Below are 21,583 nucleotides of genomic sequence, written 5' to 3' on the forward strand. Positions count from 1 at the left end.
ATAGCTGGAACAGAAGCTGGATACCACTGGAGTGTTGCCTTAATATTACTTTTTAATGGAATCATACTTCACAGATGAGAAAGGCAACCCCAAACAAAAAGTGCAAACAAATCATCACTTTCAGTTAAAAACTGGGTTTCGGATGCCACTCAGGACCGAACTGTTGGGCCAGTTTCTGTGCAGAAGGGTTAGAGAACATACAAAAAAGAAAATGCTTGAAATTCCTAGGACGACAATGCCTGAAATCAGCGCACTGGTGACTGTGTTCATCTGGAAAGGAGGTCCGTTTGGGTGAGCTGCAAGGAGAAGAAAAATTCTCTGGTGACATCTGGTTTTATCTCTCATGAGTGCCAAACACTTCTGTCTTCCCCTTCCAACACCCAATATACTGTATAATTGCAATAAAAGAACTAAAACTAACTGCACCTCAATGAGCACCTGTCTACTTGGATAAAGCTTATTTTGAAAACAGTTATTAATTCTTTCAATATCAATCATAGTGGAGGATAAAGACGTGCTTTCTGAGGCATTATCCCTCATCTGCCAGTGACCAACCTTCACCTGTGTTACTCAAGGCAAGACTATCATTATCCAAGGACTTATCCAAGAACTATCAAGGTAGATGTATAAGGATTTGTGGCCTAATCAAGTTCATGAAAGGATTTCTTCCCCACTATCGTTATCTACATTTCAATTCAAAGTCTATATAAATCAGCAGACATGTCTGGCACCAGATATTGGACATTCTGGAAGCTTGTTGCACACCTTCAGAAAGAGCTTCTTAATATGTTTATCAATTCACAGGTAGGAAAGGTGACATATTTAATACTTATTGCAGATCAGCAAGCTGCTCATGGACCAGTTCTGAGATAATGGACCACATACACCCACAGCAAGTACTGTGTTTTCCAGCAGGAGGGGGGAAAAAAAGCATTTGAGCACCAGTGAGCATTTGCCATTACCAGTGGTGGAGAGTGAGGTGAAATGAAAACACAGTCTTCATGTGAGAAACCAGACTGCTCCTCCCAGAAGCAGCCATCTGCCCTCAACACCATTAATCCCACTCTCCTCACCCAAGCTGAAAGGAAATCAGCACTGCTGATCTGGTTGCCCTCCCCTTCCCAACGCCGCGCTGCTTTCTGGCTGCTGCAGCAGTAACCTCACCTCACTCTACCTCTGTGCTCTCCACAGAGACAGCAACAGGCACAGGAAAGGCTTTTCCCCTGAGATGGAGAGGGTGTTTCTTTTGTTGGATGGGATGGAAACACAGCAGCCATCAACACAGCAAAATGTGTGCAGCAAATAAAGAATTTGCTTTTTATCATTTTAATTGTATCCATGGGTAGGAGCACACCAGGGAACAATTAATTACAGGGAGAACTCTCCATGACAGACAAGAACAGCAACTGCTTTTATATGTTCTAATCTGAGTAAAGAAAGGAACAAATAGCGTTAAGAGTTCAGAGGACAGAATGGATTCTTTGTTCCACTCAGTCCTGTTATGAAGAAACACAAGGTGGAATGGCCCAAAGCACCACCTGACCATCCTTTTTTAGCCATCAGCCACTCCTTGTTACCAGCAGAGAACAGTAACAGAAACAAGTGTTCCAAAGGAAAAGCACCCTAAAACTTAAAGAGCTGAACTCCCCTGCAGCCTATTTCCTTCACTGCCCTAGCAGGGCACAAGTTCCATCCAAATTTCTCCCCAGGTTCCTTGTGTGGTTAAACACTAGGAGAACAGGAGGGAAGCTCTGACCTTCTGGCTTTGAGATATGAACCAAGCTAGACTGCACCACAACAACAATTTTCCTGCTCTACTCCTTTGTGGCATGGCAAATTTTACTACTTAAGTCTGGTTTTGCATCTGGTGGCTATAAATTACCCTCCACTGGCTACATTATAGGTCTCTGCTGTAGCATCAGATCTTCATTTCAGTTTCAGCACGAGAATTAAAAGTTTCAATGTAGATGGTGCTGGGTGCACAAATTAAACTGAGGACTCCATACTCACCAAGTGCTTTCTTTTCAGAGCATGATGGTATTGACTCATTTAAGCCACAAAAATAAATAAGAATAATAAAAAAATTTTTAAAAAAGGAAAAAAAATCCCAGTGCACAGATATTAATCAAAATGGTTCATCCTCAGTTCTGCTCCTCTCATAAACCCTCTCTTATGTTTCTTGAAATTCTGATCAACTTACCAAGCTGTGAATTGTTGGTTGGCGTCTCATCTATATTAAAAGAAAAAAAAGGCATGTGTCATATTTTTAAAATACCTATGCCTACCTCCTCCCCTCTTGCAACACAAAAGCCAATAGTTGTAGCTTTATTTTAAAAATACATCAGGTCTACTTGCCACATGGAGTAGCAGCTTTTAGCATCTCTGTTAAAATATGGACAATAACATTAATTGCATGTCGTTGCTTCATTTTTAATATCAGGAGATATTTTAATATCAATTTAAATTTTTAATGGCTTGTGGAAAAACAAACCAACACTACCTTAAATCAGGAACCTCTTAATTGAAAAGGTGGCCAGTTCTGTTGTCTCCCTCAGTAACAACACAAGCATAAGCACAATGTTATATGTAAGCCCTTTCGGTTAATCATATTATACAATAGCTCCATAGGAAAAAACTTGAGCTTTACAACAAAAAATATGTCAGAGACCATAAATTATTACAAAAAAAACTCTTTTTGCTGTGCTCATTTTCCTCTTGGCAGTTACATAGTGGCTTTATATTCAGGCTAACATTTGTATTTTGTCTTCAGTTTTTACTTACCAGTGTCCATTTCAGAATTACATTTCTCGTCACTGTTTTGGGTGTTTTTTGTGCAATCTGTGAGCACAGTTCACATACACATTTGTTTTGAGCAGCTGTCTCCCAAGCTTAAGTGAGATATCCGTCAAAAGCTACGTAATTTTAACTTCACAAGTAGGTCCCTGCTTTGTTTCCATACAGAGACTAAAGCATTTTCTTCTGTGTACGCCTCCTGTAATGACTTATTTTGGATTGACAAAAAAGAATAACATTTCTCTGAAAAGAGCCAAATGCTAGAAATATGAGCTCAGGAACACACGGGAGAACACACATCACACTTTTGCAGCAGCACCCTTCCCTTCCTACCCAGGCAGCTGCGTCAGCAGCCCCGCTGCCAGAGCAGTGGTGACAGGTCATGGGGGGACCTGGCTGCCTTGGGGAGCCTCTGCAGGGGCTGGTGTGCCCAGGCCAGCCCTGCACAGCTGCAGCTCCACCCTAAATGAGGGAAGGCCACGTCTGTGCAGCCCTACTACTGGCATATGGACCGTGGGTTTGATGGACAAATGTATCTGTGCTAAAGCTGGACCAGAGCTGGCCTTGAAAACAGTGCATGCACTTCCATGCATCCTGGTACTCCTCATCCAAAACTTACCTAAATTCTAAACAATTATCCAAAATTTTCCAAATTTATGCAAAATTATTCGTCATCCAGATAGTTTTGGTCAAGTTCTCGCATGATCTTCCCTCTTTTAGTTTGTTAACAATAGTATTCATAAACCTCCTGGTTCTTATGAGTTTATTTTCACAGAGAGAATTGACAGCAGGACTAACTCCCTGTTTCTGACCCAGGAGAAAAAGGGAAATGCGAGGGAGATTGAGGGACTTGCCCAATGCCAATCATTAAATTTGTGGCAGAGTTTAGAATGGAATCCCATTTTTTTCAAGTACGTCCCATTAAACCATCCTTCTGTCAGCATGAGTGGAGTGCTCCAAAAGCACACTATGAAGATGGAGAAATCAAAAAACTTTATCCACCCACCTTTAGAAGATTCCTAAAAAATTATTTTCCTTTTCCAGCCTTATTCATGATTTCATTTAAACAACCTCAACAGTTGTCATGAAATTATAAAATTGTTTATACTTTCTTTGGTGCCATTAAACATCAATCAGATCTCTTTGCTTGAAGCTATGCAATATTTAAAGATAATTGATTGGTATCCTTTTTTTTTTTTGGAATTTTTGAATTGTAAAAATAGCATCCACAGCATTTGAATCATGAGCTATATTACCTACCAGGGGCTGCTTGTATAAGAAGCTGTATCTAGTTTCCATTCCTTGCCTAAGGCAGCATTACTCCAGCACACTTGTTTGGCTGAGCAAATCCGTCATTCATTTCCCATATGTACTCATGTATGCAACTTTGAAGTTAGTTCTTCTCACTTTTTCTTGGCTAATCAGATGGCAGCAACTCAAATGGGACCATGTATAATGAAAAAAATTACTCATTTTCATTGCAGATATGCTGCTTAGAACAGAGCCTGTTTGCTCTAGAAATGGTCTCTTGTTAGGTGGTTCCCCATTCTGGAGGGTCAAGTAGCTGTACCAGTTGTACACAGGTACAGCTACTTGGCACTTAAAGAAGGATTTTATTCTCAAGTTTTAAATTAGATTTCCTAGACCAGGTTCTGTCCTACTCTCAGCATCCTAAACCTAAGACTGCTGAAATCAATTGCTTAATTGCAACTGCTTAGAAATATTTGTAATTTGTAAAACTTTAACAGCAGTCATATAATTTTTTTCAGAGACTGCAGGTTACATTTAAAGCTGCCTTTTATTTTTTTCCTAAAACAATTGGCAATAAAAATGAAAATCATGGAATTTCACCCTCAATTAAAAGTGGATTATGTCCCACTGTTTAAAATTTACAATGGTTTTGTCCCATTTCTCTCTTATAGCTGAATCTAAGAATAGTGTGCATTAATTTTAAGCAACATGTAGATAAAAACCCAGAGGGAAGCTGGAAGAAATGCTGAATAGAAAGTGACAGTGAATATTCATTATCCATCTAAATTAAATTGCAACATTGAACACAGTGCCTTAAATCCTATTATCTCCAGTGAAATCTGACCAAAAAAAAAAGTCAACCCACTGAGTCTGGACTTTTATAATGGCCTTATATGTATAACAGTATCCCACGGTGATTTTATTGGAGGAAGAAGCATGTGAGCCAAACAAAAAGAGTAGCTCAAAATTTCTACGGAACAAAGTAGTAAAAATGTCGTAAAAAATATTCAGTAGTAGTAAAAAAATACTCAGCAAAAAGTCACTGCAAATTTACATTAAACTGCAAAACATTTCCCCAGGTTTATGAAATTCCTGCAGTCCATAGAGAAAGATTGCTTATTCCTACCACTCCTGGTAATGATGGGGCCAGCAGAGATTACAGCATTGCCAGATGTGCTCTGAGGGCGCCAAGTCGTCCTTCCACCAGCATCTCTTCTTTCTCTGTTACTGCAGATCTGAGTGGTCAATCAAAACAATCACAGACTCAGAGTGGAACACAACTGTGGCCTTTTTGTGCTTCCTGATGTAATATGAATTCTTTGGTAAGCAATACTACAACTTTGATTTTATTTCTTAGTATGCATTAAATCACTTTGCAATAAAAACATCTGCAATATTGCCCAGAAGTGCATCTTATAAATTCCTGGCATCCCATTTTATTTTGCCTCACTTTGTTTACCAAACTACATTGCTGTTGTGTACAAGATCCATCTTATAGTATATTAAATTTTCAGTAGTTAATTTCCCAAAGCTATGTTTACAGACAGTTTTCCCCAACAAATCTGTTTTGCTTGACAATCCCTATTCTAGCAAGCTTCTTGAAAGAGAGTTTGCACATCTTCCATGGAGTTCTAAGTGGCCATGACACACTAAAACAATCCCCAGCACTCTCATCTGGAATGCACCTTTAACATCTGTAACCTACCGTCTACCTTAATCTATGGTACTCAAGCGTGCTCCAAACAGGAGCATTTCCTTACTTTCAGCTTCTTGTGAAAGAACTTCAAAAACCTCAGAACATAAATTGAATGCAAAATGAATTTTGTAAATGTGTAGCATAAAAATACAAAATAACGTACAAAATTTCAGGAGTATACTGAACTGACCGCACTTTAGAATTCTAAACGAGAAGTCATTCAGTAGGAAACGATGCAGTGTTCTGAAGACAGCACAGAATTTTGTGTTTATATGTTTATTTAAATGTTTCCATTTCCAAAATTTATTTGTTGTTCCTGATACTCCTAAAGTTAGTTAATTTTAAATAGACATAACATCATCAACTTCAGTGCAAGACTAGTTTTCAGATGACTGAGGAGATTATATACTCTGAGGGGCATGGTATTTTTTTTCTCTGTGAGAAACTTCCACAAATTTTCCTTGTCAGTATTACAGCACTTTCTATAGCTTTAACTTTTCCATAAGCTATATTCTAAGATATTTCTCTTCATCCACTATGATGATGGATACCTTACTGCTATACTAAGAACATCAACCTGAAAGCCATCTCAGAGTTGTTACTTTTAAAAATTAAGGACCACGTGGCAAAGAGGTTTTTTTCATATATTCAACAACCTTTGTTTTGCAGGTCCAGTATTATTTTATCTCCAGATGACAGTATTCATTTCCAAATTCTTCATCAGTAATTTCACATTCCTTCAGACACAAAAAACATTCTTACTTCAGCCTCTACAAGTCGCTTTCATTCTGTGCCATCCAAACTTCCATAACACTTGTATGCAGAACTCCAGGATGCCTACTTTATATCCAGATAATTACAACTTACTGGCACAAGAAAGGGGCAGTCATCTGCTCTGCACAGCTTGGTCACACAGTGAAGGAAGACCGTGGACATCTTCTGGTTCTTGTGCTTCACAAAGCGAAACACTTCAAAGGAAAACCGGCCCATTTGACTCTTGCCGTTCTCAATTATGGTTGTCTGCGGGTCCTTGTCACAGCTAGGTTTTGTAGGGAAGAGTGAAACTGGCATGAGCAGCTCTGTTAGTAATTTGAAGCTCTTAGCTGGGAGTATGACAGCTTAAGCAGCAAGATCAACACTTGAGTTCCCTGGAAATGAAAATATCTGCAGACACAATCTGCCTGTTAGGCTGCAGGTTCCTGTGCTGAAACACATTCCTACAAAAACACTGTTTTGTTTTGCAGCACCACAGCTATTGCCAAGGTACCATTGAATCCCAGTGCTCAAAGAAACTTGAGACCTGAAGCAAAAAAGCAATCATGTATGCTAACCAGTATAGACAGGTAACTCCAAATGAAGACAGTACCTCACCATTAGGTGTCATGGAAAAAATTTAATTTGAGATATTGCCAGGAGGTTTTTCAAAGTTCCAATTCAAATAAATGTTATTACTGGGAGTAGAAGTAGGAGCATCTATTTATATTTGATCATTTGCTTAACTACTTTCCTGGACTGATGTCTCTGATGTTTTACATCACTGTCATTCACCACATTCACCTTTGGTAACATAAAGGCCAGTTTAGCCATTCACTTTAAGCATTTATGTTATCTCTGGTAGAATTACTTTAGATATATGCTTTTCTACCTTCATAATTCTTATGACTTGGCTCCTGCTTCTATGTTTATGTTCACCCAAAAAGAAGCTCTGATATGTCATCTATAAGCCTAGGTCCTGCCTACTAATAATTCTTAAACTTTCCAGGCAGTTTAAGACACCACTATTGAATAATTATTTTTATAATTATTAATATACTATTGAATTATACTATTATATATATACTATTAATATACTATTGAATTATACTATTATAATTATTTTTAATTATACTATTATAATTATTAATATACTATTGAATAATTATAATTATTTTTTTAAAGAAGGACCAACAAAACACTGGGTTTGCACAGGCCTTACCTGAAGAAAAGATCATATCGAAGATCATCACTAGGATTGCCAGATGGTGTGGTGTAACAGTAGTCCATCAAAACATTCCACCTGCACAGGGAGTAAAGGGATAGATGAGGGGAGCTGGCAATGCAAGCATGGGGGGGTGTGAGTGAGGTGAGATGGAAGAACAGCAGAAAAAAGCATGCAAACAGGTAGTGCAGGCTGTTACAGTGAAACTGAGTTACTGCAGTAAACAGGTCATCCTGTTTATTCAACTACTTAGAAGATTAAAGAACACAACATAGCAGCAGAACTTACATAAAGCCAAATTATTTAATTTATGAAGTCAACTACCACACCAACACACACTGCACACCTCCTCTCAGAAATCATGGCCATATAGGACTAGAGATCAAAACCAGCCCACTTTTAAAAGCTCTGGGTTCTCTCACTTGGTCCAACAGAGGCCTTTTCTTTAAAAAAAGCAATACAGGATTTAAAATCTAATGCAGGAAAACTTTCATAACAAGAACTGCAGCAAAATATGCATTCACTGCCAAGGACCTGACACCCTCCAGCTGAGAGCAGTGATTATTGAACACCAACCATTATTTTGAAATACAAAAAGCTATGAGATGCTTCTAAATCAGATAAGTAACAAGAGCTGAAAAGCAAGCAAGACAAGAAATAACACCCTCTGTGGTACCTGCCATCAAGGTTGGTTGCTCTTACAGCTGCATATATTTTGGTTTTCAAAGGTAAACCTGTGCTTGGAATAAGAAGTTGCTGGCTGTAGGTTGAATCCTGTAAAACAAACATTGCCTCAATTGTGACAGAAATTCCACTTTAACAACCCATCTGCATCCAGACTGAGCTCTCTGCAATTTTTCTGACCCTTCTGTGTAGAATGATTGCTAACTTTGTCCTCTGTAAGGGAGGAAACAAGAAGCAATGCCGGAGAAATGGCCTACAAGTTTGTCTGTAAAGACTGACTTTGCCCCATGCAACAATTTGGGAGAATATATGATTTAATAGGGTGGCTGGATCAGTGATTAAGGGAAACATGTCATTTATTGCCACTTCAGTAAGTCTCCCACAGCTTACAGGCACACACAGGAGCTACTCTGGTTTTCTAGTAGAGGAGCTTTACTGGGTTGTCCCCAGTAAAGACTGGCAGTCTTTGCCAGGAAAGGTTGCTAAGGTTATTTGAATGAGTGCAGTTAGCCATGTTATCCATGAGATGTTATATATTTTAAGCTATAGCCTGGAAGAACAAAGACATTCTGCTATGCCAAAGTGTAGTTTCTGTCGAAGCTGACTTGTTGAAAACTACAAGTAACATTTGCATTTAAATTCTAGTATTTCAAAAGAGCTGTTTCAAGAAAGCTGTATTCAACATAAAAGTTGGGAATACTCAATGAATATATGGTATATGGTAATATATGGTAGTATGGTTCCCCATATACTACTACTTAAATATTTTATTGGACTACTACTTAAATATAACTGTTATTGGGGCCTTTGTTTCAAACCCTAAACCATTAACAACACTTTGCACTTTAGCAACAAAGCAATGAAAGAGATCTGTGCAACAGAAATTGAGACTATCAAAATGTGTTACCTGCAAAAGTCACCTTTGTCAAACACAGTGCTAATGCAGATAGCACAGCGACTCAGCATGTTGAGACCTCTTTTGAAAGTTCAAAACATTCAATATATATGAAAAAAAGTGGCAGATAAGATTTCAGCAAGGTTCATTGTGGCAAGCAAGACCACGGCAAGCAGCAAATGACAGCAACAAGAGGGTTTACACCATAGACCAAGTGATTTTTTTACAAATGCCAAAATTAACAGCATGCCCAATATCTATCTAATCTATGCAGTATCAGAGGCCTTCAGGCAGGTTTGCCATCTTTAAAATTAATTATACATTTCTATAACACTTAGTTCTGCCACATTTTGCAGCTGATTAAAAAGTGCTAGATCCTCACTATTACACTCCATAGTTGCTCTTTTATTCTTTAATAAGAGTAGTTTTTATTCATTTAGAGGGATGTTCGCAAAAAGGCATAAAAGCACATAGCCACTCAGGCTCTGTGAAAGCCTATTAAGCATTTTGCTATTAAACTCTGAGTCTACCATAACAGCTCTTGTCTTTCCTAACAATGACATGCACTAGCATCACAAAGTGAATTTAAACAACACTTTGTGACAGAAGACAGAGGTGAGCTTAGAAGATGAAGAGTCAACGTTAAGAAATAGCACTACAGCTAAATTTGGAGAAGACAGCTGCTTGCAGTCAAGAAACAGAGGGGATCTGTACACGACCCCTCGTGAATAGCAAGGGTGGACATGAGCCTTGAGGCCCAAAACAAGGACTACCAACAGGGATCAAGTGAGCCCACAAGACAGCAGCTGTCCAAAGGCACTCCCAACAGGGAAAAATGCAGACAGTGCACAAGCTGTCCATGTATTTATCCAGCCCTGGGAAGTGAAGCAGAAGGGCATATCCATCCCTGGAATCTGCCAGCCTTGGCAGTATTATCCACTGACAGTGCTACTCATTAGGGCGAGTAGTGTGACTGCTACCAGGATGAAGAGACACCACTGGTCATGGTCAACTTGTAAACTTACGGGGTGGGCAGGGGGAAAGCACATTTTGGGGGATATCTGAGGGAAAAAATGTGCTCAATATGAGAATCAACAGCATTTATGCCTGATTGTTTGCTGAACTGAGCCCTGAAAGGCAGTCAACATGCAGCTTGGTTTGACTGAGAAATTTGCCTTCTTCATTCTTCCCCATCTTTTTGATCACAGGTTTATTTAAAAATGAGAGAACTATAATCATCATTTTAACAGATTATAGGTTGTTATTTGGAGCTCTGCTCTTTCAAACAAACATGATTTTTTAGAGAACGCCATTGAAAAATGTCCTGTTGCAATATTTATAGCTCATTATGTTCAAAGCATAAAGCATTGACTTTTAAATCAGTTGCATGAATTATAACTCAGCAACACGACGGCATGAATAATAATGCAAAAAAAATCGGATTCATAATTTACAAAAATGATGCTTGATAGATTGAAAAATTGATATTTAAATCAGGTATTTAAAATGTATGAGTAAAAATTTTAATCAACACAAAAAATATAATTTCAGGGATTAATGGTAAGTAGAGGTCCTTGCATTTTTCATGTTTCAGTGTCACCAACCCATTTATATGGTAAAAGCTTTTACAATAATGCATATTCAAATTATTTAAAACATAAGGAAGAAGCGTTAGATGAAAACTGTCATAATTATTAACCCTTAAAATCTTTAAAGTCCACACCATAAGGCAACATATGCATCAGGATATAGATTTGGAACTGATGCATCCTTCACAACAACCGCAGATGATCGAAACACTCTGATGAGGCTTGAACATAAAAATCCCACAGCCAAAGTGCTACAGTTCATTGCTATGGGAATAGGTCTGGAATAATTTTATGGAATTCTACAGAGCGCTCTGTTTGAGCACAAAGCACCTACGCACACACAGAGAAACATAATAAATGCAAACAAAATATGCACTCTGGAGTATGATTGTTATGGCTACAATTGATTGGTCACGTGGCACTACCAGCTGAAAGCCAGAGCTGTAAATTGAGGAATTGTATAAATTCAGGACAGAAAGACTGAGTCTGTCCTCAAAGACCAGACATATAAACACAAGACAGCAGGTACATGCAAACAAAAAGGAATTCAGAGATGAAAGATGCCTGGAAGAAAGTCTTGGCTCATGGGAGGAGTGGGAAGAAAACAGCAAGTTTTGAAGAGGAATCTATACTTTTGTCTGCTAAAACAGTTTGTATCCACATAGCACAGAGATCAATTCAGTCCAGGTCATACTGTGTTTTATACTCACATTGTAAAGCAACAAATTCAAAGTGCTGATAAATGTACCATTGTTCTCTCTTACAGAAATAGCAGCTGATGACCTACAACAGACCCAGAAACCAAAAACCATCATGAAGAAAGATACCTTATTTTTGTTTTTGCACACTTCAGTAGGCTTTATCATTAAAAAACTCAATGAGTCATATCGCAAGGAGTTAATTTATGCATTTGGGTTATAAACTTCAGAAACAGGAATTTATAGTGGAAATACTGACAGTCTTAACTGTGCAGAAAATAATGGATGGTACTGGAAACACGAATCAGAAAAATAATTAGCAGAGAAGCAAAATGACAGAAAGGAACTCACTTTACATGATGTACAAGGCTTACTCATGGAAATATTTTCTCTTGCATTCTATATTTACAAGCTTACAAACTATTTCATGAAGAATTTTTTTCTTCTATAATTTTTGAGAAGAAAACCTGAATTTTAAGGGAAGATTTACATTATCTAAGGGTCTCTTCATAACAGCAGGTCTTCATAAATTATATTATCTCATATAATGACGCTACAGAATTTTCTTTTTCCTTGCAACACTTCTTCTTTTGATGCTTTTTCCTTTCCCTTTACTCTTAAACAGCCAAAATTGCTACATGGACAATGCTGTTATGGCCTGCACATATAGATGCTTACACAACCATGGGGATGAAACTCATAGAAATGAAAAAGCACACTTACGAAGCGAGCTGGGTGTTGTTAACCAAGTACTCCAGTGGGTAGCTACAGCTAAATTTGTACAGCAGCCCAGGCAAATAGCTGATAATTGTTGGTGGGTCTGGTGTATCAATATAGCCTGAAACATTACCTATCTGTACCACTGAGGTATTTCCATAGGCATTGATACCTCGAGCTGAGGATACCTATTGAGGAAGAGAGAAAATTACTAGTAGCTGAAGTTAACTGTGGAGCAAAAGAAACTGAAGGACACTGATGGTTTAGTCCATAATTTACCCTGAAATATCTCCACTAAAACTTTCCAAAATTATTTAGTTTGATAACATCTTCACAGTGTTCTGTTTTTCACCTCCCTGGAATCATGGACATAAAAGTCACAAGCTGTATCCCTGTTCTTAGATCAGACTTGAGCAACATTTGAAAAGAATTATGAATCTTGGAAGCATATTTTTTGGTGGGTACTTTTTTTCTCTACCTTCCTGTCCACTACGGGACACGAAAGAACACAACTGCACACCGCTGTTCTCAAGGTGAAGAAAAAAGGGAAGTTTATTTTTTGACTCCAACATTTATAGTTTTCCAAAAGTGACAGTGGATTGGAGGGTGACAGTGCCACCTCTCCAATGACACTGGACAAACCAACAGTCCATCAAATTTCTCCTCCTCCATAAAAGAATGCAAAACAATGAGTTATTTACAGAAAGTGTGTGAGAAAGTTCACTACAATAATGTCAACATCAGAAGGCTTAGAAAATCTTAAAAAATCAGGGCAACACATTCCTAATTAATTTATGCAACTTATTAGGAAAAACTAAAGCAATTTTTCTATTACTGTTAAAAAGTATTACCTTACAATGAGCTTCTATATCCAATAAAAAGGCCAATACACAAGCAAGAAACAATATTCTCTCACTGTTGCCCTTCAGTTTGGACACATTAAAAATAAGGTACTTTTATAAGCAGATACAAGCCAAATAGTTGAACTTTGAGTGTGGCTTTGTTTATATTATATATTTCTAAATCTTAGATATAAACTATAAACGGTCAGAAATTACAGAGCTCAAAAGTAATACAAAATTAATGTCAATGCAACCTGAATTGCATCCATGGGCACGTGCTATTCTGCATTGCTCAGCTCACAGAGTGTGCAGAGCCTGCAAGAACACACAGGAAAACTGAGGGACACTTCCCTGCTGGTATCAGCCCAGGCCCACTCCATCTGTAGCTACTAATCTGAATAAGGGAGTTGTTTGAAAACAACTGAGAGCAGCACAAATTCCTTCCTAAGTAGGCACAGACACAACTGGGCAAATTAGCATGGCAGTGGACTTGCACTGAAGCATTTCTTTTGTACAACTGTATTGGCAAAAAGAGATGTTCTCAGTAGCTTTAAAACACATGGTTTCTTAAAAAACATTTCACTATGGAAGAATCATCCTGAGGTGCACATGAGTTGTAACATTTTGCAGTAAGTAGCACAGGACACACAGCAGGAATTTTGATTTCTTTGTCTGTCAAAAACACGCCTAAAAGACAGAAGCAGGCATGCATTTTGCCTATAGAGTACTTAATAATTTTTTTAATGGCACAAAGATGTTGAAAATAGAATTTTCGAGGATCTGAGTTTTTGCCTAAACAGTACAAACTAAATTAGTACAGTCAACCAAAGCTTCTTTAACTTCCTCACCACCCTACTCCCATAAAGTAAAAAGCTGAGTCTGCTGTATTACAGAAAGACATGGGTTTTACACAAGTTCTGCCTGAACTGTTGTCTTTCCTTTACTTTTATTGAAAATTGGCTTGAATGTCTTTGCTGTGAAACACTGCCAAGAAATGCAGGGGATTGTAAAACTCCAGTGTGGGGAACATGATAAGAAATGCTCCCTGCTCCATTTTTGTCTCCATTTGGGGGCACAGCATGAATAAACAGAGAGGATGGGGGAATATTTTTTGTTGTATTTTAGCAGCTGCTTTGTCTTTGAATTCAGTGCAGCCTGATGGGGGACTTCATGGGAAGCTCCAATTATTTGGACTTATCAGACCGGGGGTCTTTTTGTTTGTTTTTTTAAACATCAATCTCTTACTATTATGATCAAATAGCAAGTTCAGGGAGTTTACAAGGTGACCAGCTACACAGGAACAGGAAGAAGTTGCTTCCTGGAAAATTCTTCTACTGCAAGTCATAGAGGTGCTACAGCTGGAAAAGAGAGTCATGAATTGGCTGAACTGGTTTTTTGTTGAAATTCTAAAAGAAAACTCACCCTAAGGCAAAGAGGTCACAGAGAATAGCAAACATTTCAGCAAAATTATTAGCAACAAAACAGGGGGTGTTTTGTTAAAAAAACTGACAGGGATCAAGTGCAAATAAGAATTTCAGAGAGAATAAAAGCCTTGAAAATAATACATTTTTAAACTTGTTTTTTTAAGTTATTCATAGGTACTTTGATATCACTCAATGTGATAGACATGAACTATCAAACTCTCCACTTTTGCAAAATCTAAGGCACGGTCAGCAAGACTTTTAGAAACACCTTGGAAAAATCTCATTCTTCCACTGAAAAAATTCTTAAATAAAAATTACACTTTCTAATCAGAGCACAAATGTGTGTCCCGCCATATTTTCTCAATAGTAATCAAGACAATAAGTTACCAGCATCCTCTGGTTTTCTTTGATGTATGCAGTATGTTTCCAGCTGGGTAAAACAAAGTCAGTATTATCTACGAAAGATACAATGCTGTCAAGGGCATTCCCTTGATCCCATGTATACATAGCCATGCTATAATCTCACTTTGATTTGGTCTTACCACTAAAGTGTTTCCACAAGATTCCAAAGTACTCAGATTGATGATGAAAATGACCACTGCTGGAAAGGTGTTGTTATTGATGAAGCCCCTGCAGTGAGCATCCCCATGTTTCCCATTCAGCGCCAGATCTGTCTCAGAATAACCAGAAAAAAGAACTGTGCAAAAATTTATCTTCATAGTAATTGTCTGTACTCCACAGAAAACATTGATATCTCGCTCAGCTGCAAGAAAAACACAGGGAAAGACGTTGTAAGAAGATTTGAAGTAATCATTATATAATTATTGTAGCAATTAGTCTGGCTTTGTGACTTCCAATCAAATAAATTTTTAGATTTCAGTTTCAGGAAAATATTAGAGTATAAAGGTAGGAATTGCATTAGTCTGAAGAACAGATTTTGACCATTTTGCTGAAGAAAAAAACCCAAAAGTTACTATAGTAACATAGTGTAACCAGGAAAGAAATATATTAATCCTGCAGCAAATCTTTTAGCAGCACATTCATAAAATGAAACACTGCAACAGAGTCAAAAACAGCAAGTGTTCAAATATTTGAAATCTGATTAGGCAGCCCCCTCTGGAACAGAAATTTCCAGCAATTTTGAGAAATAGAGAAGGCCAAGCTCTGCCTCCCAGCCCACTCTGGCATGAAAACAGGCTACATTTTTCTGAGTTGTCTGGAGTCCACTTTTTTATGAGATCACAGTCTCAGGCTGTGCAGACTTTGAAGTACAATCAACAGCATATCAGAGTAATTTATTATGATCTCTCTAAAGTTGGTTTTCCCTGGGTTTTGGCTTTGGTTTTTTTTTTTAAGAACCATCAACTTGAGCTTTAATGAAAAATCAGTTGGCTCTTGAAAAACTATGATCAATACCACAAAGCATCTTGCAATCTCTCATTCTGTGCATTATGACAACACAAAAGACCTAGAAAGAAGCAGCTGTTAAAACTGATCAATTTTTCAACAGCAAAAAAAGTTTCTTTGCCAATTTGACCATTCATTCAAAACTTTTGAAGATTTTTATGGAAAAGCACCAGGTTCAGATACAGGTACAAGCAACAGATTTTTTTGCTTTAAAGCTCTAACATTGCTCTTCTTTAAGGTCTTCTTTGCCCGTAGATGGTTGGGTGTTTCCCCCCAGTGCTTTACAAAAATACACGCTGCATTGTATTAAACACAGACATTACACCTTTATAGAACTAATTTATTACATCTGCTTAAAGATTAAGGGCTATTAAAAATTGTAGAACAACTTCAGTCAATACTGTACCATTAAGCCTGCTAAAACGAATTGTTTCACTTTGTAGTCGCAGCAGAGAGGAAATGAAATTTCCATTACAATGAACTAGTTCTTCCCCCATGGTACAGAAGCACAAGTAGCTTAATTTAGACAGCTTTAATGGTGGCTTTCAAGCCAAAATAATCAAGTGCAGAAAATAACAGGCTAAACTCAGTCCTGAGCTAATGTCATTATAAATGTTACTCATGGGGTGTAAATCTGGGCAGAAAGGTACTGGAGGCAAGACAGGAGTTGAAGTGATTTGGCATGAAATTCTCCTGGTTTGTACACAATCATAATCCCACTAATGTAACACACAAAGATCAGGAAGCAGCATGCCCTCATTTTCTCTGCAGGAGGACTATTACCATCCATTTAATGAGTGTACCAAGGCAGAGGGGCCAGCAGAAAACAGGGAATGGCAAAGTGTGCATTTATGCTTCCTTGGACGGACGCACAATCAATCAGATCATAACCAATTGCAGGATGTAACAAAGTAGCTCAGGTAATTTCATAACTCACTTCAAGCCTTTTCAGAAAGCAGAATAATAACTTTATCAATTAAGTATCATTACTGCTTGCAAAATTATCATTTGACACTATGGGAGATGAGATCATACCGTACAAAACCGACTTCTGTGAGATACAGGAGGAGGAGGATAAACAACCTGTCCAGACTTAACCTTTTCTGCCCACTACTTCATGAGGAGGTATTGCTGCCAAATTAGTCCATTCCAGAAATAAAACATTTTTTGTGCAGAAATTCATCTGAAGCAAGTCCCAAACAGATCTAATGCCCTCTTAGATGTTAAATATGTAGTGTATTTCTTGACAATTTGGGAAGGTAAATATTATTCCTATATAAGTTAAAAGAAAGAAACAAACAAAAAGTATTTGCATTCCTGCATTAAAAGTCTCTGGTTTTCTGAGTCAGAGGAGTGATGGCTTGAAGATTAAGGCACGCAGCTGAGGAAGCCTTAACTGTAAGGGCCTCCGAGTTTCCATACAGGCAAAACCACTTGGTTTCTTTCTGACTCAAATCACGCAAGCTATCTACAGCCAGAGGTGCTCATGGATGTCTCTGAAGCAAGAGAGTAAAGCCCAAGAAGTACACAGATCCTACAGAAAGAGGATCCTGAATTATGGGCAGACTCATGGGGGCAAATGCTGGGAGCTCCCCTGCCCACTTCTGCTCTGTTACCCCTCCACACTTTGACAACTCACCCCAGGGCAGGCAGCAAAAAACCCTCAGAGGACAAGAGTTAGCACAGAACACCATTGATAAAAGTCATTCCATCAGAAGAGGAATGAAAAGACCTGTGTAGTTCAAAACCAGTTTCTCCTCATGAATCTTCTCTTTGATCAAATCCCTGCTTTGATATTGAATTAAAATGCACAGTGTATGTGAAAAAGCTGCAATATTTCCTCAGTCCCAACAAAGTTCTCAACATGAACTGAAGACAAGAATTCCCTGAATCGAAACTGCATGTCCCAACTGGAGACAGACTGATATGGCTCTATGCTCCAGAAGCCTTCTAAAACCTATGCTTCACTGCAATGCAGAACAAAAGTTTTTCCCTATGTAAGCTTTCTGAATGATGGCAAGATCTAACCTAATTATATATTCACTAGAACAAATCTAGCTTTGGTACAAAAAAATCGCTGCATTTTCAGTCTACCAAAAATGGGGCTATTTTTCCTTCATTCCTGATGACTATTGCATATCTGCACTCTAAAATAAACCTGCAAACTGCAGAAACAAAAGTTCTGTTTGATTGTCATCCTATTTATGCAGCACTATTCCTATGCAAGAAGTCACCTAAGCGATGAATGATAAAAGCACAAACAAATGAAAAATGGATGAGCTCCATGGTTCCTCTAGGAAGGCTTCATTTGTCCTCTTTGTTGAAGACAACTCCTGTTTCTTATCAACATTTAAAGAAAAAGAGGAGACAACTTCAACACCCAATGGCTTCTCCAGTATCCGCACATCATGCTTGGAATCCCAGCTGGCAGCAATAAACACTTCATGTGTGGAACAAATAAGGAATAGGAAGAAAAATCTATCCATAACAAGGCTCTGTGAGTACTATCTCAGCCTGGAAGATAATGGTTTTTAAATGTTATCTTTTTTGACCTCTCCTGAGCCTGGGGAAGTCAGCACAGGAAGAGTGAGCCCCTTCTCCCTGCAGAGGCTCTCTCCACCTTCAGCAGCCTCCCAGCTCCACTAGCCCCAGCCCATTACCTAGCAGACCCTTCTGCATATTGAAAAGAACACCCGTCAAATTTGGGGCAAAAAGGGTTCCTGGGTTTTACCTCCATCTCAGATGCACAACTAACAAACAGAATTATTTTTCTTTCCTAGCTCTCAACATCAACAATAAGACTGTTGATTAAGTCCCGGCCTTTGAATCTTTTATGACAAACAAGAAAGAGAAGGACTCTGCTCTCAGCTCTTATGGCCAGTTAGGGGTGATTAGAATTTACTGTAAAAAAAAATGTTTGCCTGTAACAAACAGATTTTCTCCCAAGTCAATGAGATTTGGCAGACATGGAATCTGATACGACTCATTTTTATGAGGCAGAACTGCAAGAGGCCCCTAAATACCCTCAATAAGAGAGGAATTCAATTCGCAGGTATCACATTGCAAATATTGGCACTGAGCAGGTGCAAAAAAATGACCAGAGAAAAACTTTAAAACACAGAAAGGAGAACATAAACTTCCCTCTATCTGTTGTAAACATCTCAAGAAGCCTGACCAGATATGCCACAATTACATAAGAAACTCAAAAGATAGCTCCGAAGCAGGTGGGCAAAATTCACTCACACTTCACAGGCAAGCCTGCAAAAATTGATGCTAAGTGGAATATGTATATTATGACTAGAATAGAATAGGAATATATATATATATATATATATTTAAAATAGCTTGCAAAATACTCAGCAAAACTGTGATTTTCTCGGGAAGGGAAACAATGTATTTGATCTTCTTTGCATGTCTTATTTCTCTGTTGTTCATGTTCATATTGATTAAGTGGAAAAGAATCAAACCCACTGTTGGTCCTTATGTCAACAAAACACCTAGCAGTGTGATAGTAACACGGGAATCAATAAACCGACTTTCTGCCTTCTGCTGACTTAAATTTAATAAAAGAGCTGACCCTTCCTGAAAAAAAAAATAAATCAAAACTTTTATTATTCAGAAAGCAGCAACAGGAGAGGTATTACAGTGTAATACTACGCTGAGTGTTCATTACTGAACTATTCAATTCAATCGCAATCTCAGAAAAACAAGATGTGAGAGAGACACTATTCACAGCCTTCTTTTTATTATTATTATTCTGCCCATGATACAACTGAAGCAGGAAGGATCAGCAATGTAATAGAAACTAAAGGATCCTTTGCCTGAGTAAACCCTGATACCATGCCACCAAGACTGACATTTCATTTCTATTTCTCATTGTATTAACAGCTCTGAGCATCCAATGTCCCCAAAATGACTTCATTCCCATTTTCTTAGAGGAAGGAAAATATATCAGCCATAGACAAAACTCATTGCTTCACCTGTCTCTAAGCAAGGACTTAATGCTGAAGTGAGGCACTAAAATTTTGCCCTCAAGGTAATTTTACTTAAAATAGATACGTATTTCTTTATTTTACTAAAAGGATATAATTATATTCTCTTACCCAAGAAAAGAAAACTATAGAACCTAAACATGAAAGAAAACCCAGTTAGAAGTGTGAGAGTGTTAAATCTATAGAGAACATTTAGAACAATATGAGCTCTGGTGAATGTCTTGGGCAGTTCAGAACACTGGCAAAAGCAGGTCAAGCCCCACTGGTGTGAGGGGAATTGTCTGCCTTGCTACCAGGCTGAATTTGACCCGTTGTGCAATTAAGAAGGAAGTAAAGTGCAGCACTGGAAGTTCATTGTCACAAAAACAGTTAACACTCACTTAACGTGGAGTCCTACCCCCAGGCCTTAGACAGATTTAAAGCTCTGTATTTAAAAATAAGCACTGCTTTGAACCAAGACAATAAAGAAGCCATTAGAAAAAAAGTCTATTAAATACTTACCAGGAAACCTGCTATGGAGGTTAGCATCACAGTTGTATCCATTGAACTGAGCAGTCACTGGGAGCACTTTAATCGTCAGCAGGAGCAGCAACCATACCTGTTCCATTGCAAAACCTAGCAAAACATGGAGTTGTTATTACACACAGCTGTTCATTGCATTAAAGATGCTCACTGCAAACATTCTACTGCTCGGGAGGCGATGATCTCCAGCAAAGGAACGGGGATAAAGCTCACAGGCTTGTGGGAAAGAGGTCACAGACAGCAGGGCCCATTTCTCTGCTCCTGAGTAATGCTTAATTTCTATTAACCTCTACAACTTTCAGTCATAACTTGTGGCAAAATAAAAGGCACTCAAGGATAATAAAAAAGGGAAAAAACAACCCTAAAATATATTGATAGGTTAGACTTGCTTGAATATTTAAATTCCAACCGTTTTTTGACGTTTCAGTGTAAAATTGCTTAAGAAGGACATCTTGGCTAAAATAAAACTATGGTTCCAAGTAATAGAAAACCATAGAAATAAATGGTTAGCTCAGAAATTCTGAGGTTCAAAATCCTATAATAAAAATTTCTTCATATCTATTTGCCAAACATTTGTTCTTTGCAGCATAAAAGCAATTAAATTGAGCTTACACAAAGAGCTGGTCCAGACACTTGCATCTACTTGAATTGTATCTGGCAATCAGAACACATGGATTTCAAGTGTTTTCAGTAATGATTCCTTTTGCAAGGAAAGCTCCAAGGTGTAAATACCTGTGGTATTTACCACGACCAAAAAAATCCCAACTTCTTATACATGTCTGTCAAAAGCATCCCAAAATATTGAGATTTTTGTCAGTGAATCCAAGCGCACTATTTTCTTTGTTTGGTTTATTTTGTTTGTTTGTTTGTGTTTTTTATATGTGTAAGATTTTGTCATTCTAGCTGCTGATGTAGACCCCAAATGTGGCAATGTTCTCCATTTGCCTCGACAGGAACTCAGCAATTCTAAGATTAAGGAAATTGCTTCCTCCAAGACTACAGATCACCTCTCTCCAAGTGGATAAGGAGCATGTGCAAACTCCAGAGATGCAGCACACCTAAGTGCAGCCATCCCTGGCATGGCAAGGCAGTGTC

The 21,583-nt window shown here is 38.1% G+C and overlaps 1 protein-coding gene across 1 annotated transcript; it reads right to left on the bottom strand.

Moving 5' to 3' along the window:
• Positions 1 to 120: 120 nt before the first annotated feature.
• ZPLD1 (zona pellucida like domain containing 1) lies at positions 121 to 20,576 on the bottom strand (the record flags this gene model as incomplete). The annotated part of the gene is made up of 10 exons (XM_084200975.1): positions 20,468 to 20,576; positions 15,110 to 15,330; positions 12,308 to 12,489; positions 11,597 to 11,669; positions 8,395 to 8,492; positions 7,716 to 7,796; positions 6,608 to 6,779; positions 5,171 to 5,279; positions 2,201 to 2,230; positions 121 to 296 (listed from the first exon to the last, which is right to left on the bottom strand). Exons 1-10 carry the CDS (start codon positions 20,571 to 20,573, stop codon positions 121 to 123), a joined length of 1,248 nt encoding a protein of 415 aa, XP_084057101.1. The 5' UTR covers positions 20,574 to 20,576.
• Between the last annotated feature and the right edge of the window lie 1,007 nt (positions 20,577 to 21,583).

The sequence above is a fragment of the Fringilla coelebs genome, assembly GCF_963513975.1.
Source record: "Fringilla coelebs genome assembly, chromosome: 2".
Lineage (NCBI taxonomy): Eukaryota > Metazoa > Chordata > Aves > Passeriformes > Fringillidae > Fringilla > Fringilla coelebs.